This window comes from Myotis yumanensis, unplaced genomic scaffold, assembly GCF_028538775.1.
Source record: "Myotis yumanensis isolate MYYU_CA2020_CCGP unplaced genomic scaffold, mMyoYum1.0.hap1 SCAF_4, whole genome shotgun sequence".
NCBI classification, from domain to species: Eukaryota; Metazoa; Chordata; class Mammalia; order Chiroptera; family Vespertilionidae; genus Myotis; species Myotis yumanensis.
The window spans coordinates 102,993,229-103,010,358 of record NW_027223755.1 but is presented as its reverse complement, the minus strand read 5'-3'; the positions used below and the strand labels follow the sequence as shown (position 1 = coordinate 103,010,358).

The window sequence follows — 17,130 nt, the reverse complement described above, 5'->3', positions numbered from 1 at the left end:
GCTGCACTAACTGTGTCTCTCCCCGAGAGCAGGGGCCCTGCCCACAGCCTCCCTCCCATCAGCCCTCTGAGAGTTTCCCACCCCCACCCCTGCCAGGGGGCCTCAGGCTGTGTGGCTCACTGCTGGGTGCAGTGGGCTGCGGTCAGCACCCACTGGTGGTGGATGAGGGATACCCACAGAGGTGCTGCCACAGCTCCAGCTCCTTATTGTACCGTCGGACGCTGACCTGCCAAGGCCATCTCCCTGCGGGGCCATTGTGCGCCCCCACGGGGCCACCCTGTTTCCTCCCTGAGAGGGCCCTGGGAACACAGGGGGCGCCATCAGGGACCCAGCAGGGTCCCTTGCACTCAGTCTCTCCCAGGACGAACCAAGGAGGCCCACCCTGAGTTGACGCTGAGGGGCCTGGGCAGCCTGAGCAGAAGATGGGGACAGGGAGTCAGGACTCACCTGGGAACGAGGGCACGAAGCCCCCCAGGCCTGGGAGGCTCAGGAACAGCAGCCACAGCATCTGCGGGGAGGGCAGGGGCCTGGGTGAGACCACCAGGGGCCGGGGTCCCCGTGTGGGGATGGAGAAGCCAGGGTCTGAGCAGCGGCATCCTCACCTGCAGGGACCCTCCTTGGGACCCTCTCTGCACCCCTTCATCCCCTGGCACAGGAAGGGCAGGCGGGGGCCCCTGGCTGGGCCGTGGGCAGAGAGAGCTGCTCCTCTCTCAGGCCCACCCAGGTCGGGGGTCAGTCAGCAGGCGGCGAGGAGCTGCTGCTGGGCCCTGGCACTGCCTCCCCCAGACCTGCCACCTGCTGTCACTGGGCAGCAGCCATCTCTGGCTGCACGGATCTCAGCCACAAAGCACAGCCAGGCCGGCGGCCTGAGCAAGGAGAGCTGCTGAGAGGGTGCAGTTTTGCTGGAAGAAGCCCCAGAGCGCTGGGCCCAGGCAGGCGGGCTCAGGGAGGCAGAGCCCCAGAGCTGCTGCTGGGCCCCTCGAGCCACAGGGCAGCCCCTGATTCCACTGGACCCTGTGAGGCAGCGTGGAGCTCGCCACCATCTGACTAGAGCATGCCATCTGCCTGGCACGTGGCCTGTGGCCACCCTCACTGCCACCAGCTGTTGCCCTGCACAAGGCCCTCTGAGGGAGCCTCCTTGGAACCTGCCCAGAGAAGGGCTTTCATGTGGGTACAAGTCAGGGAGAGGCACCTGGGAGACAGGTGGACGGAGCAGAGATGGACAGAGGGCGAGGCTGGAGCACAATGCAGGCTGATGACACCTTGTCCAGCCCACAGGGAGACCGATGCCACGGCCCCACTGGGACTCAGTGCCATCCCTTGCCTCTCCCTGTGCCAGCCAAGAGGGACCTGCCGGGGCACGGCAGCCAGAGGAACTGCCAGGCTTCCCATCAGGTCCTGTCCTAAAGGGGGACCTGGCCCGCATCTGTGTCCGGCAGCGTCCACCACCTTCTGCCTCGTGTGCTGAGGAGGCGGCCGCAGGATCACAGAGGAGTCCCTGCCCAGGAAACTGGGAAACAGAGGCTCAGGGTACAACTGAGGCCGACAGGGCCCCTCCACTGTCCACCTTGGTCCCACCATTTGCTACTAACTGGGACTCTGGGTCTTACCTGGTAGCACGACCCAGACCCCCATCCCTGAGGGGCTGAGCTCTGGTCACAGGGACTTCTCAGGCCGGGTGGCTGCACGTGTCCACCTGCCATCACATTGACGAGGGGGTGGCAAGGGACACGCAAGGGCCCTCACCTTCCCTGCCCCCCATTGTGACACAGCAGCCCGGCCTCTGCCTGGTGGTCAGTGTCATTGTCCCACCAAGATGGTGGCACGTCTTGCTCCCTGGCCTCCAGATACAAGGGTCTCAATGAACCCAGACACCAGCTGTCACTCACATCTCAGGAATGTTCCCCAGTGCAGGCTGCATGGCCTGTGTTGTCCTGCCCCCCATCGGGTTTGCCCATCACCAATACTTTTACCACCATCTTGTCTGCTGGGACCTGTGAGGCCAGTGCAGCTGAACTTGCAGCAGAGCCCTGTCCAGCGCTGGGACCACTCAGAGCCGGCAGCCTGTTGTGTGGCCAGCGTCACGGGCTGGAGGGCGCTGTGAGGTGGGGAGCACGCTGCTTCCCTGAGAGGGGCAGAGGCCCTCACTGGCCTGTTGTTTTGAGGGGGGCCCCTGGGTGCTGGGCCGTGGGAATCCTAAATATTTCCTGTGGCCAGGCCCTGCCTCCTCAGGGGTGCGCTCCCCCTCTCAGGAGCACACAGCCTGGTGGCCTGTAACCTCACCAGTGAGGGAGTCAGTGTGGACCAGTGCGGTCCCTCAGAACCTGCCCTGCTTTAGAAATAAGTGCAGATGCAACTAGTTCAGATGAGGTCAGAGTGGAGGGGGGAGGCTCTTAATCCAATGATGGTTCCTTGTAGGATGAGGTGACGATGCGGAGAGCACAGAAGGGTGGGGTGGGCGACTGGGTGGAGGGCCAGGGGTTTGTCCACAGGGAAGGGTCCCAGCACCACCAGCAGCTGCAGGAGGCAGGAGCCTGGGAAGAGCGATGGCCCCTGAACAACTTGATTGCGGGCTCCTGGCCTCCAGCCGGTAAGAGGATGCATTTGTGTTGTTTTAAGCTCATACTCCCCAGTCGGGGGCTGTCACTGAGACCCCAGGACACCACACAAGGGGAGAGCCTGGTGATGACTGAGGTGTGATGTCCACCTGGAAGGGCATGGCCCTCATGGAGTCTCCATTCCAAGCCCTGAAGGTGTCTCTCTCACCTCAGTCAACGCCTGTGGGCCCTCCGCAGGGTCCCCATGGGCACTGACCTAACCTGCAGCGGTCTCTTTTGGGGGACAAAGCCCTGCTGCTTCAGTGTCCCCCACCTCTGCAGGCCCAGGGCTCAGTCAGAACAGATATCAGAGACCATAGGCAACAGACCCTCTGGTCCATCTCCAGCCCAGGCATCTGGCTCCGCCCACCTTCCCTTACTGCTGAGCCCAGGAAGCCAGTTGCTGGGGTGGTGATTCCAGGCAAGAGTGTTGCAAGGGGCAGGGGGTGGGGGGGGGGGGGGGGCGAGCAGCCCTGAGCCCATCCTCTGATCCTCTGGAGAGTGAGCCCTGCGGGTCCACCCCGTGGCCATGCCTGCAGACACAGCCCCAGGCCCAGGCGTGTCTCACTCCAGCCTTCCCTCCAACACCAAGTCCTAGGTCCTTCTCCCTCCCCTGGGAGCTCTGGCCTCTGAGTGACTCAGACCCTCAGTCTTAACCCTGGAAACACTAAAGGTCTGACTACACCCTCACCCAGGGAGGAACGCCCTACAAAGACTCACAGTCCCCAGAGCCCAATGGCAAGGCAGGCAGCCCACACCCTCCTGGCGGGCACAGGGGACCTGGATGTGTGTGGACCACCTGGCAGCCACCCACACACAGGGCCCCGAGGACAGGCAGTCACTTAGGATGGCGGGTCCCGGGTCCCTGCAGGTCTGCCCTGCTCCAGAGAAGCTCAGAGCGGAAGACTGAGGGTCTGCGTGGAAATGAGGCTGCACTTCATTTGGGCCCAGGAGTTGATCACATTGGAAAATGGGGGTTTGGCGCCCCGGGGTCAGAGGGAGCAGCGGTGACCATGGAAACACAGCACCTCCTGTTTGCATGCAGCCACGTCCAAGTCATTAAAGCCTCCATGACACACTGTCTGCCACTGAAGGAGGAAGAGGGACGGTCTGCACCCTCTGGGCCGCCCTCCGGGCTGTGGCCTCCAGCCCTGGGCAGCAGACTCACCTCCACCCCAGCCAGGAGAGCCGCCAGGTCGCCCTCTTCCAGCTGCAGCCATAGCTGCAATCCCACCTGGTCCCCCTCCCAGAGCCTGGGCTCCCCCAGCAGCAGGGACCACCCACTGGCCGCCTTGGCCACGCCCATAGGTAAGTGCACTGAGTCCAGAGCAGTTTTTCATGCAGTTTAATGAGCTACAGGGGGTGGGGAGGAGGCAGGAGTCCTGCAGGGCCAGCCAGACTTCAGAGCACATCCCACCTCTCCCTTTTGCCTTTCAGGGGAGAGAGGCTGATGGAGGGGCTGAGGCAGGAGGATCTCAGAGCAGCTGGGGGGGTGGGGGGGAGGGATAGAGGAGAGCGCTAGGTGCAATGAAGAGCTGGCTCTGGGAGGAAGCAGGGTGGGTCCCCCAGACACCCTGCAGGGCCTGTCTTCATCTCATGGGCAGCATCCTTGCCCGGCCCCGGGCTCAAGGAGAGGAATGAATATGACGGTGGATCCAAGGCAAGAAGGATGTCACTCGGGCATAGACTGTAGGAAAGTTGGGAAGACAGTACTCCGGCCCCGAACTCACCACGCCTACCTGGACCCAGGTGCCCCTCCATTTACAGACCAAGGGGCCCCCAGAGTCACCCTGTGGAAAGAGGAGACAGAGGGTCAGTACTCAGGGCCCTGCAGGCAGGAGCAATGGATGGAGTACACAGTCTCACCTGGCAGGTGACCCGGCCTTCGCTCCCGGCACACAGCTGGTCGTCCTTGATAACATCGCTATATTGCCGCTGACAGATCTCATTCGCCACGATGGGGACCTCCACCTCCTGCAGATTGTAGGGCGGTGGCAGCGGCTCTGTGAGAAGAAGCCCAGTGAGCCTGTGGTCCTGAGGGGTGGACCGTCACAGGCCTCGGGTTCTAAAACCACACGCTGAGATTCAGTGCGCCCAGGGGGACCCTGGGAGTCACCCAAGACTCCAACTGTCTGGGTTCACTCGAGGCCAATGGGCTGATAATCTCTAGGCTGACGCTGTGGACACCAAGCTCCAAAAAGAAACAGAGAAATATATTTTTATCCACAAATAATTTTTATTGAGAAAAATCAGAGCAAGTGCTTTCCCCCAAGAAATGCAGAGTGAGTGGCCCTACTGTCAAATTTGACTTTGTCCATTTAATAGTGAATCCTGGAGCACGTCACTGAAGTTCTCTCTCCTTATTCTCCACCCCACTATGGAGACTCAGGGAGAACGGGGACCCCCATAAGGGAGAACATGGCCTTGTGCAGAGTGAGCAAAAGAATTGCCTCCCTGGGCGCATTTCTTAGTGGTGAGAGCACTGGCCCGAATGGTCCCAGGTTAAATTCTTGGTTAAGGGCAAGTACCTGGGTTGCAGGTTCAATCCCCAGCCCCAGTGGAGAAGGCAACTAATAGATACGCTTCTCACATCGATGTTTCTCTCTCCCCCTCCCTTCCACTCTCTAAAAATCAATGGAAAAAATATCCCTGGGTGATATTTTTTTTAAAAAGATGCCCATGGCTATGCCTCACTCTTGCTACTTTGGTCTCTGCTCCTTAACAGACTCCTCTCGAGCTGTCTGCCTCCTACACCCAAGGGGGACCCCGGAGGGACCCCAGCTCAGACCCCAGCTGAGCCTCCTCTGTAAAGCCCGAGCCACGCCCTGCATCGCACGGGTGTCATCCTGGTTCTGGTTTTTACCTTGAAAACCAATGCGGCCCCAGCCAGTCACCCAGCACCGTGTGCCTGGGGGGAATGAGGAGGAGGCTGGCGGGAGGCGGATCCACCTGACGAGGTTAGATGGTCGCACTGGGGCCTCCAGTTTAAGAAGTGCCACGTCCGCCCCACCTGATACTCCGATTTCAAGGCTGTACTTGGGGTGGCGGATGATCCTGGCCACCTGCACACTGCCCTGGTGTGAGAGCCTCACTCGTCCTAGTTGGACCTTCAAGTGCCGAGTCACTGGGTTTCTCCTGGGGACAGAAGGCCAAAGGCTTCTGAGAGGCTGTGGCAGGAATTGTGCCAGCCCCTCAGAGCCCAGAGACCTCCCCTCTGTGGTGGGCAAGGGGAGCACCAGGAAGCTGAATCCTGGTGGGGGGTCTGCAGCCACTCAGCCCAGCATCTGCTCCCAACACACATCACATGCCTCCTGACATTGTCCATCCACCCCACCCCCACCAGGTGCTGGCAGAGTAGGGACTTACCCATGAATGCAGTGGGCAGCGGTCAGCACCCAATGGGGATGGATGAGGGAGCCCCCACAATTGAAAATCCACTGGGAACTTGTTTGATTCCAGAACCACAGGCCCACCTGCCACGGCCACGCCCCATTGGAAGCATCATGCCCCCCCATGATGCCCACCAGCTCAGTCCCTGGGCCAGGATCTGGGGAAGCAGAGAAGGAGCCATCAGGGACCCAGGCCCTCTTGCCGGGCACTCAGCATGGCCCCATCCTCAGTCCCTCCCAGAGCCACCCTCAGAGGGGGATCGCCACCCATCCCAGGGGCGGCCTCTGAGAGGTCAGAGTCAGGGGTTCAGAGACAAGCCAGGCTTGGGGGTCAGGACCCACCTGAGGTCACAGGTACGGAGCCCCCCAGACAGGGGAGAGTCAGGACCAGCAGCCACAGCATCTGCAGGGGAAGAGGCCAGGGAGGAGAGCCAGTGAGGAGATGTGGGGCGGGGACACAGTCTGGGAAGGGAGAGGATGGGGCTTGGAGCAGCGTCCTCACCATGCCAGGTCTGTCTGCCTCTGTCCTGGGCCCTCTGAGCCCCTTTATCCTCCTGCCCAGACAGGCCCAAGGGGAAGCCACCTTCCTTTGGGGTGGGGCATAGGAGGAGGCGGGGCTTATCTCTTCAGTGGGACCAGTGGTGACCAGCAGACCAGCTATCAGATAAGAAACATGGTGTTTCCTCTCTGAGAAGACACTCAGTATTGGTGCTGGAACCCCAGCTGGTTTGGCTCAGTGGATAGAGTGTCAGCCTGTGGACTGAAGGTCCCAGGTGCGATTGCAGTCAAGGGCCCATACCTTGGTTGCAGGTACCCCGGCACTGGTTGGGGTTCATGCAGGAGGCAAACAATCAATGTGTCTCTCTCACATAGATGTTTCTCTCTGTCTCTCCCTCTCCCTTCCACTCTCCCTAATAATCAATGGAAAACTATCCTTGGGTGAGGATGAACAAAAATGAAAATAATAATATTGGTCTGCACATATGTCAGTGGTAAGATGACAGTTTGCACAAGAAAAAAAAAAGAAATGAGATGCTTTGCTTCGTCCTGTACACTGAAGGGTCTCCGGTTTGATTCCCAGTCAGACCTCATACCTAGGATGAGGGTTCGTTCCCGGATCAGGACACGTACAAGAGGCAACCGATGGATGTTTCTCACATCTCTCTCCCTGCCTCTCCCTAAAATCCATAAGCATATCCTCGGTGAGGAACTAAATAAATGATAAGTAAATCAGATGCTCTGAAACAACACAGAGCAGGGGAACGGATGGGATGGAGGCTGGCACCTGAGCCAAGAGCAAGGGCTGGGGGGGGGGGGGGGCGAGGAGAGCAGTAGGCCCAGTGCTCCCCTGCCCCCCTCTTTCTTTTGAGACTCACAGTGTCCCCCAAAAAGGATTGACTCGCTGGACCTGCAGACAGAGTTTTCCAGCAACACCATGAGATGGAGGAGGCAGCTTCCCTGGAGCCTTTGGAGGTTGTGGGACCTGCTGACACCTTGATTGTAGACTTCCAGCCTCCAACACTGTGACAGAATAAAGTTTTGTTTAAAGGTCTGGGTCTGTGGCATCTGTAACGGCCACCCCAGGACACTCAGACATCTGCTCAGCTGTCCTCATACATCCTATGCATGATCAAGCTTTGTCAAAATGCAAAAGAAAGGGTGAGAGAGGTGCCAATTTAATGCTAGTTCTCCTCACCTCCTGCACACGCCCCCCCCCCCCCGCCCCCCTACCGCACTGGAAGCCAACCCCCCTCTCACACTCCCTGCTTTCTGAATGGAGGAGCTGTGTCCAACCCCAGGCAGAGGCCGAACACCTGCCAGGGACAGGCTTTCCCGCCCTTTGACATTCTGAGAATCATTCTCCACCAAGCATGGGACAGGACCAGACAGTGGTTTGAGAGGAGAAGGAAGAGGGCTTCCCACACTCCTGAACCACTGCCTGGTCCTCTGTGCCCCGTGAGCCCAGTGAGGAGACCACCAAGGGATGCTTTGCAGCACCTAGATGAGCTCAGGCCTCTAGAAACCCATCATTCCCTCCTGGGGCCAGAGTCCCTGTCATCCTTGCTGAGATGTTGGTGTCTCCGGGGGCACCCAGAATCCTCAGGGGACACTGGGGATCTCAACAGGAAACAAACAGGATCCAACATGGCCAGGGGGCCCCATGGTGGGGGGAGCAATCACCCAGGAGGGAAGGGGCTGGGCTCCCAGACCCAGCTAGTCCCACAGGCCCAGGGGGGAGACCTCTGGGTGATAAGGGTGGGCTTCCTCCCTCCCTGCCTTTGGTCTGGACAGAGCCCCCACCTTCACCCACCTCAACACTGGATGTGGGTTTGGGGCTGGTTTCAGCCCAGATGACAGGAAGGCAAGTCACAGCGGTGTCAGCGAGAGGCCACAGGCCCCAACGCCCAGCCGGATGCTGGACCCAGGCTTCCTGTCCCCCGGCACCAGGCTGGGTGATAACCAGCTGGGCCAGACCTGGGACATAGATGGCATTTGGGCATTAGGAGCAGATCTGGCTGAAACAGAAACAAGAGGTTTGAGGGTCTGGGGGAGAAATCTCATGACTATCATTGGCAGATAATATGATCTTCCTCCCAGAAGAACCAAAAGTCTCAACTGAAAAGGTGCTAAGATTAAGTTTCCCAGGTGTCTAGATGGAAGATGAATGTTTTACACACAAATCAGGAGAGAAAGAAGGAGAAACTCATCTTTAACCCCAGGCATAGCTAATGCGATGCCATATGGTAGAGACCCCGTTCACGGCCAGGTCCACACATTCCTAATCTAGAGTCCGTGACAACCACAAAACTTCCTTGAGGAGGACACTCACACGAAATAAAATGTCATTCAATGTTGTTAACAGGAGACGGTGTCATCCAATATCAACGCTTCCAAAATCCCAATAGAATGTGAACTGCAGGCAAGTCTGGAACATTCATAGTGAAGCCAAGTTTGCCAGGAGGAAAATACAGGTGGGGGTGTCCCAGGAAGCCACAGGGCAGAGTGAGGCAAACTAGGCAGCTGGTACCATAAAGCTGTGGGAACAGGAACCGAGTGGCCGTCCAGTAACGCAGGGCGAGGGAACAGCCCGTCCGACCTGCCCATCCTCCTAGACCAGTGATGGCGAACCTTTTGAGCTCTGCTTGTCAGCATTTTGAAAAACCCTAACTTAACTCTGGTGCCGTGTCACATATAGAAATTTTTTGATATTTGCAACCATAGTAAAACAAAGACATATTTTTGATATTTATTTTCTATATTTAAATGCCATTTAACAAAGAAAAATCAACCAAAAAATGAGTTTGTGTGTCACCTCTGACACGCGTGTCATAGGTTCGCCATCGCTGTCCTAGACCCAGCCTCAGGGACAGCACAGCAGCAGACAAATGCATGGTATCAGCTCACAGCAAAGAAGGAGGAGACGGCATCGGTGAGGGGCCGCTGGGAATCAGATGGAGGGGATGAAGAAGAGGGGCTTGGGGAGAAGTGCAACCCCCTGTTCTGGTGCTTGGGTGAAGCCACCTCACTGTGCAGGACACATGCAGATGGGGCCACTTTGAACGTGAGGGACCCAGGCAACTCAGATCTTGGCAGGGGCTGAAGAGGGTCACCCAGCTCAGAGGAAGGTGGTGAGAGCCAGGAGGCTGGACACACGGTCAGTACCCAGGGCATCCTCTCCCTCCTGCAGTCGGGGTCACCGCAGGAGGAGTGTGAAGGATCCATCTCTAGAGAACCTTTGGTCCCAGCAAAACAGAGGACTGGCATCTGGGAAGCCCAGGTCTCCGCCCAGTCATCTTAGAACAGATTCAACTGGTCCAAAAGCCTACCAGGCTGACAGATGCGAGTCAGCATTTGAACTGTTAATAAACACAGTTGTTTCTGTTCCTTAGAAAAGTGTTCTTGCACCTGACTGGTGTGGCTCAGCAGGTGGGTGTCAGCCCAGGAACCAGAGGTCCCTGGTTTGATCCCTGATCAGGGCACATGCCCAGGTTGCTGGCCCAATCCCCAGTAGGGGGCGTGCAGGAGGCAGCTGATCAATGATGCTCCTCTCTCTCATTGATGTTTCTATCTCTCTATCCCTCTCCCTTCCTCTCTCTAAGTATACTTGTTTTTGGTGGTAATTTTTGGCATAAACCAGCCCAAAACTTAGTGATTTGCTCTTACATATGAAGAAAACTGTTGGGGCTGACCAGGAAAGCATTGAATTGGAAAGTTAGAAACCAAAGTAAAAACAAATGAAAAAAAAGTTATTCAAACCTATTCAACTAGCAATGATGAGAAAGAGAAGTTTGAGTAAGTTTTCAGGGAGGTAGGAGAAGACACTGCATTTATGAAACAAGGATTACATGCTGTTTTCTTCTCCTATCAAGCAGATAATAACCAAGTGCCCTTGGACATTAACAATATAACAAATTAGTCCATGTCAGTGGTTTGAACAATGGTTAGAACAGTGGCCCGCCCACCTAAGGGTCACCGGTTGGATTCCCAGTGCAGGTTCCGTTTGTGGGAGGCAACCAATCAATGTGTCGCTCTCACCTCCATGCTTCTCTCTGTCTCTTCTCCTCCCTTCCACTCTCTCTAAAAATCAATGGCAAAAAAATACATAAACTGATGAACCAAAGTAGATGCAGAGACAAATGGCAGGGGCGGTGGGGGGCGGGGCGGGTTGGGGCGGTTAGAGAGCAACCAAAGGACTTGTATGCATCATATCAGCATAACCAACGGACACAGACACTGGGGCAGTGAGTGCTTGCCCAGGGTGGGAATAGCTGGGGCTGGGGCTGAGGGAGGGGGCGGGCACGGAGAGGTCAATCAGGGGAAAAAGGAGACATATGTAAACTTTTAGATAATAAAAAGAAAAAGACCAAAAAAAATATTTTTAAAAAGCTGAAAAAATATCCTGAGTGAGGATTAACAAAATCAAAAAATTTCACTCAGGGATTTTGTCAAATACAATTGTGTCTTATAACCCAAGGTTAGTTCTCTTTTCAATCAAAGCAAAAGAGTTTAATGATAACTTTTACTCCCACACACCCGTCATCAAAACCTAAAAGTTGCTGTGTCATGTGTCCTGAGAAATCCTGTGAGTGGGACTCTGTGGGAAGGGCTGTGCATTGATAAGAGCTTACAGCTTGAGGGTGTTGCATCTCCCACCCATGGTCAGCGCATATCTGTCCATGTTATTTGGACCTTATGTCCTTTAGCTCAACCGGACAATGTCCTCTCTGAAATCTTGCACATGTTTTGTTAGATTTCTTCCCAGGAGGTTTGTAGTAGTCACTGGAAATGCCATCTTACTGATTCCTCTTCTCAGTGGCCATGGGCAGTGCCTAGAAGTCCTGTGGGATTTCAGCGCTGGACCTGCGTTGATGGTGGGCAAAGCTGCCTCGCCGCACTCACACTAGTTCTAACATTGTGAGCAGATGGTTTGTGTGTTCCGTGTAGAGCGCCGTGTTGTTCCTGGTGGTCTCCTCTCCTCCTCTCTGGTCCTCACACCTTTTGTGTATTTCTGATCACTGTGTGCTGCTCGGAGTCACCTGCACTGTCTGGGCCTCCCTGTCCATCATCCCTCATTCATGGGCGAGGCTGCCAGCGTGTCCCCCCTCCCTCTCCTGCCCCTTCTCCAGAAGCAGAACGTTTGCTTTGGCTCTAGGAAAAGTCACCCTTATCACATTTAGGAAGTCACCTTTGGTCCAAGTTTGCTAAGAGTTTTATCACAGACTGTGGTTGAATTTATCAATCACAAAAAATGTACTTTTCCGTATCTATTGAGGTTATCACATGGCTTTTATCATCTATTTCTGCTCCGTTAATGTGGTAAATTGCACTAATTGGTGTTCAACCACGGTGGTTGAAACCTTCCTGGGTTATTTGGTAATTATGTTACACATTGGGAGTTGGTTAAATAAAGTTTTACTTTGGATTTTTTCAATTTATGTTCATAATGGAAATTGTCCTGAAATTGTCCTTTATTCTATGGGCCTAGTTTTGTTCTCCAGAAAGTGTGCCCGGGAGCTGCCTCTCTTGCTGTCCCTGGAAGATCGCTGGGGCCTTGAAGTCTTAGTGTAATTCTCCAGGAAGCCAGGCTGTGTGTAACTCCCCGTGTTGTACTTTATATGTTAGTTCTAGGTGGATGTTCACCTCCCAGAAGCAGGCCTTTCATGATTACAAATCTGGTCCCTCTTCCCTTTCTCCTAAAGTCAGTTCTCAGGCGTTATACTCGCCTAAAAATGGTCCATTTCACCTGATGGCAAGTTTGTTTAATGTGGTTGTTCATACGAACCTCTTCTGAGTTTTAAAAATCTCTGCCCTGCCCATGTGTCTGCTCACCTCTTTATTACTGATATTATTTGTGCACCATGTTTCCTGCCTGATGGATCTTGGCACAGGTTTGCCTATTTCATTAGATTTAAGGAACTCACTTTTGGCTTTGCAACCCTGTAATTTCTTTATTATCTAGTGCTTCTTTTATGTGTTTTAAATTACCCCTGACTTTCTTCCTTTAGTTAGCCTTTTATTATATTCCTTATTCTCTCTTTCAGTTTCCTCTGACATAGCTTTTCTCACTTCTTGACTTAAACATAACATTCTCTGTTGATTCTCTGGTCATTTCCCTCCAGATACAAGTCATCATGTCCCTCTGAATATGAGGAGGTGGGATTTTCACCATTGTGAATTGTATATACTTTTTAATTTCATCCTGACATTTCTTTAGAATTACATTTTTAAAATTTCCAGATGTAGGAGGGCTTGTGCCCAATTTTGATATAAGTGTGAGAAAGCTTAAAATAACCAAGTACCTGTTGTCTTCCAATACAAGGCAACTGTAAGTGACCTCTGAGAACAGAAGTTCAGGCTCAGTATTTACCGAGGATGTAAACAAAGGCAGAGAAATAAAATGTCCAGCGTCAGTAACAAAAGATGGTTCACAGGACGCCCCTCGTAAATTCAGACAGTGAACTTGGCAAGAGGCCTTGTGGCATGGTGTTCAGCTGTGATCTGCTCCTGTTCAACATCTATCGAAGTCACATGTGACCATATCACTGCAAGTATTCAGACCTTCCCAATCCATGCGACTGAACAACCACACACACACACACACACACACACACACACACACACACACACACGCATACATGCACGTATGTCCACACACATGCAGACGATGATGCATGGGCACACATGGAGGCTCCGGGGCAGGGAGACCAGCCTGGGGCTGAAAACTCAGTCCTGGGTGGCAGTGTGCCTGCGGGACCCTGGACTTCCAGCCTCTTCCCCAGCCTGTCCTGGAGCCAGGGGAGCAGCCAGGCCACTGTACCTGGCACTGCTTCTGGCAAAACTGATCACCTCAGGGAGAGCAATCCAATTACCAACCAGGACGCTGGGAATGTCCCACAGAGAGGCGGCTGCACCTCCAGCTGCGGGGCCTGTGCAGTAGGAGCCCAGCAGGCAAAGCCTAGGGAGCCCAGGTGATGCCAGTCAAGATGCCCACCCATCAGAACAAGGTGGGTACCAGGGGGCCTGGTTCTCCCGGGGGGAGGGAGAGTGGAGAGTGGAGAGCAAGCAGGAGGCAGGAGGGGACTGTGGAGGTGTAGCCCCGACAGCCTGAGTGTCACAGGCTGGCACCCTGGTGTCTAGGACAGTGGGCCTGGCTGTGGGAGGACAGCCACCAGGAGAGGCTACAGGGAGCTGCACACAGAACTCGGGGGCCATCGTCAGAGCCCCGGCGGGCACTGCGGAGTGGGCGTTGCCTGGAAGCCGGTCACAGGCGCTGCCCTCCGTGAGGAGCAAGGCCGTCCTGTGGACACAAAGCTGCGCTGTGGCCTGTGTCCCTCTGAGCCGTCGGGCAGAGTGAGTGAGGTCAGTGTCATTTTCAGTGTGGTCACAGTTGTCCCGTGGTTGGTGGGGCCCGAATGGGACAGCCAGTGCCATGAATGAGGGCCTCCAGGAGCCATCCCTGCCCCGGGTCCAACACCTCCATTGTGACACGTGAGGACCCGTGGACGCTGGCACATTGCTGCCCCCTCAGCACCCCAACCCCGCCCTCGCTGGCCCAGCCTCCACTGCAGTGTTGCAAAATAGGGCTGTTAGGTAACAGAAGCTGTGCCCTTTGCCCACCTGCCCTCAGCCTTCCCCTATCAGGGCTCAGACATCCTCATCACAGCCCAGTTTTGATCCTGACCCTGATGCCCACCCAGCCCCACCCTCACTCTGTGCATCCATTCCTGTCACTCAGGCCCCGCACCCTGGGACCCCCAATGGCGGCCTGAGGCCAGAAGGACTCCTGCTCAGAGCAGCAGTGCAGGGCACTGCCCCCCTCCCTCCCACACACACACAGCTGCTGGCCTGAATGCCCACGTGCACTTTATCTCAGCATCCCCTCTTCTTATCTCTTTTGTTAATCCTCACCCAGGGTAGTTTTTCCATTGATTTTTGGAGAGAGTGGAAGGGAAGGGGAGAGAGAGGAGAGAGAAAAGCATCAATGTGAGAGGCATATCAATTGGTTGCCTCCTGTAGGCACCCCGATGCTGGGCTGGGGATCAAACCTGCAACCCAAGCACATGCCCTTGATTGGGAATCAAACACAGGACTCTTTGCTCTGCGGTCCGACACCTCAACCACTGAGCCAAACCAGCCAGGGCTCTCTTCTTCTTTTTAAATGTATTTGCAGATACACACCATGTCATAAATATAGAGATCATGACAGATTTGTTATTTTCCTTTTTAATTTTGTCCTCACCATATAACCCCCTCCCCTTGGGCAACCACCCACTTGTTCTCTGTATCTATGGGTCTGTTTCTGTTTTCTTTGTTCATTTGTTTTGTTGTTTTGTTTTAGATTCCACATATGAGTTGCTCATTTCTCAACATCTTTACAAACATGTGGTTCTATTGCACTTTTTCATTTTTTCCAATCTGATGAGTGTGACACTGCATGTCCTTTTATTTCCCTCAGTTTTCCTCTGATTATGAAGGAGGCCAGTCAATGCTTATGGCCACTCAGGGGTGTCTTTTGAGAATGGCATGCAGTGTATTTTTTCCATGTATTCTTTGTTTCCTTTGTCCCACACATTCCTCCGAATTAGTATTTCTTCTTCCTGGAATAAATCCTTAAATAGTTCCATTAATGAGTGCCTGCAGGTGATAAGACACTCTTTGTGTCTTCTGTTTTGTAATATCACTATTTTTTCCTCAATATTGTGTGACATTTTTTCTGGGAATAAAATTTTATGTTGATGGTGATGTTTCCTCACCACTTCCAAGGTATTGCTCCAGGGTCTCCTTTCACCTCCTGTTGCTGATCAGCAATCCCCTGTGTCTGATAGTCATTTCGTTTAGGCTAAACTATCACTTGTCTCTGCTGGCTTCTAATGATGACAATTTTCAGTTTTACCAAAATGGATTTAGGTGTAGAACTTATTTGTGTTTATTCTGCTGAATTTTCACAGGGAACTTTCCACTGAAGGTTCACAATTTTTCTTTGATTCTAGAAAATTCTCAGATATTTATGTACCAACATGATGTTTTAGTTTTTCAAGACCGTTTTTTTTTTTTAAGTTGCTAATAAGGGGTTTTGAATGTCTAATGAGCCTGTGAAGTTGGAGTCTCTCAAACCATCTACCAAAATGCTTTCAAATTTTATGGAATTTTAAAAGATTCCTCTGTTTCTGATATGCTGATGGTGAAAACCAAACAAGCCAACATTCAAGCTCACTCTGAGAATGGCCCTCTGCCCCCTCAAATACCTTCCAAGCTCACACATCAGTCCCCACCTCCTCTGTCCCCACCACCGCTGTACCCACCACCTCTGTCCCCACCTCCTCTGTCCAAACCTCCTCTGTCCCCACCTCCTCTGACCCCACCTCCTCCGTCCCCACTTCCTCTGTCCCCACCTCCTCTGTCCCCACCACCTCTGTCCCCACCACCTCTGTCCCCATCTCCTCTGTCCCCACCTCCTCTGTCCCCACCACCTCTGTCCCCACCTCCTCTGTCCCCACATAATCTATCCCCACCACCTCTGTCCCCACCTCATCTGTCCCCACCTCCTCTGTCCCCACCACCTCTGTCCCCACCTCCTCTGTCCCCACCTAATCTATCCCCACCACCTCTGTCCCCCACCTCCTCTGTCCCCACCTCCTCTGTCCCCACCTCCTCTGTCCCCACCACCTCTGTCCCCACCTCCTCCGTCCCCACCTCCTCCATCCCCACTTCCTCTGTCCCCACCTCCTCTGTCCCTACCACCTCTGTCCCCACCTCCTCTGTCCCCACCTCCTCCATCCCCACTACCTCTGTCCCCACCTCCTCTGTCCCCACCTCCTCTGTCCCCACCTCCTCTGTCCCCACCTCTGTCCCCACCACCTCTGTCCCCACCTCCTCTGTCCCCACCACCGCTATCCCTCTGCCCAGAGCCCCTCCCCCTAATGCCCACCGTCGCTGGTGCTTCATGATCTGGGCCTAGCAGCTCAGACCCGTGAAACCCTCCCAGCAGGTCCAGGCTGGAGCACGACTGTGTCCCCCCAGCTCTGTATTCAGCACTCACCTCCACACCGTGTCCCACACTCACTGCAGTGCTGTGTTATGTCTGTCCCCACCTCCCTGTGGATTCCAGGGGCCAGGAACCCACTCAGTGACTCCTTGACCCGGAGACCTTGTCCTTGCTGGGCACATGTGATCAAGGATAATTAAGGGAGGGAGGGAGGAGAGGAGGGAAGTAACACGTAAGAAATAAGAGAGAGAGACAAACATAGAAGAGCAGAAAAAGGAAAATAAGAACCAGTGGAAGGAGGTAGTGGAGGAAGAAGGAAGAGGAAGTGGAGGGGTGGAGGGAGGGACACCGGGACAAGCATAAACCGCATGAGCTCCCAGAAATGCCATCACAGGGAACTGAGCCCTGGAAACCTCCTCATACCCGAACACGGAGACCTGGGACCCTGGGACTCTCAGGGAGGCCCCCACTGCGCCCTCAGTCACCGTCATGATGAGTCCATACCACCATCTCAGCCACAGCTTGGAGCTGGCTTTTTCAAGTTTAATGGGAATCAGAGGGTGAGCAGGAGGCCATGTGCCAGGCCCCTTGTCCTGGCCCCCCTACTGTGAGAGACACCAGCCTGCGGAGCATCTCTTGTGTCTGCCACCCCAAAGTC

The 17,130-nt window shown here is 54.6% G+C and overlaps 2 protein-coding genes across 2 annotated transcripts in view; both read right to left on the bottom strand.

The window, feature by feature from the left end:
• LOC139009525 (uncharacterized) overlaps positions 1-3,903 on the bottom strand; it is a 28,398-nt gene extending 24,495 nt beyond the window's left edge. The window contains exons 1-3 of the mRNA XM_070413793.1: positions 3,766-3,903; positions 448-508; positions 174-288 (exon numbers count right to left, since the gene is read on the bottom strand). Coding sequence (XP_070269894.1) covers positions 174-288; positions 448-508; positions 3,766-3,903 — 314 coding nt within the window. The remainder of the gene's footprint in view (positions 1-173; positions 289-447; positions 509-3,765) is intronic.
• A 319-nt stretch (positions 3,904-4,222) lies between these two features.
• LOC139009524 (mastin-like) lies at positions 4,223-16,963 on the bottom strand. The gene is made up of 7 exons (XM_070413792.1): positions 16,896-16,963; positions 13,670-13,784; positions 6,329-6,389; positions 5,964-6,132; positions 5,461-5,732; positions 4,464-4,600; positions 4,223-4,387 (listed from the first exon to the last, which is right to left on the bottom strand). Exons 1-7 carry the CDS (start codon positions 16,961-16,963, stop codon positions 4,223-4,225), a joined length of 987 nt encoding a protein of 328 aa, XP_070269893.1.
• Between the last annotated feature and the right edge of the window lie 167 nt (positions 16,964-17,130).

Coding starts and splice junctions, on each gene's coding strand:
- LOC139009524 (XM_070413792.1), bottom strand. CDS start 16,963: ATGACGGTGACTGAGGGCGCAGTGGGGGCCTCCCTGAGAGTCCCAGGG. Junction 6,133..6,328: donor CTCCGTACCTGTGACCTCAG/GTGGGTCCTGAC, acceptor ATCCTGGCCCAG/GGACTGAGCTGGTGGGCATC. Junction 4,601..5,460: donor GGGCCGCATTGGTTTTCAAG/GTAAAAACCAGA, acceptor TTCTTCTCACAG/AGCCGCTGCCACCGCCCTAC.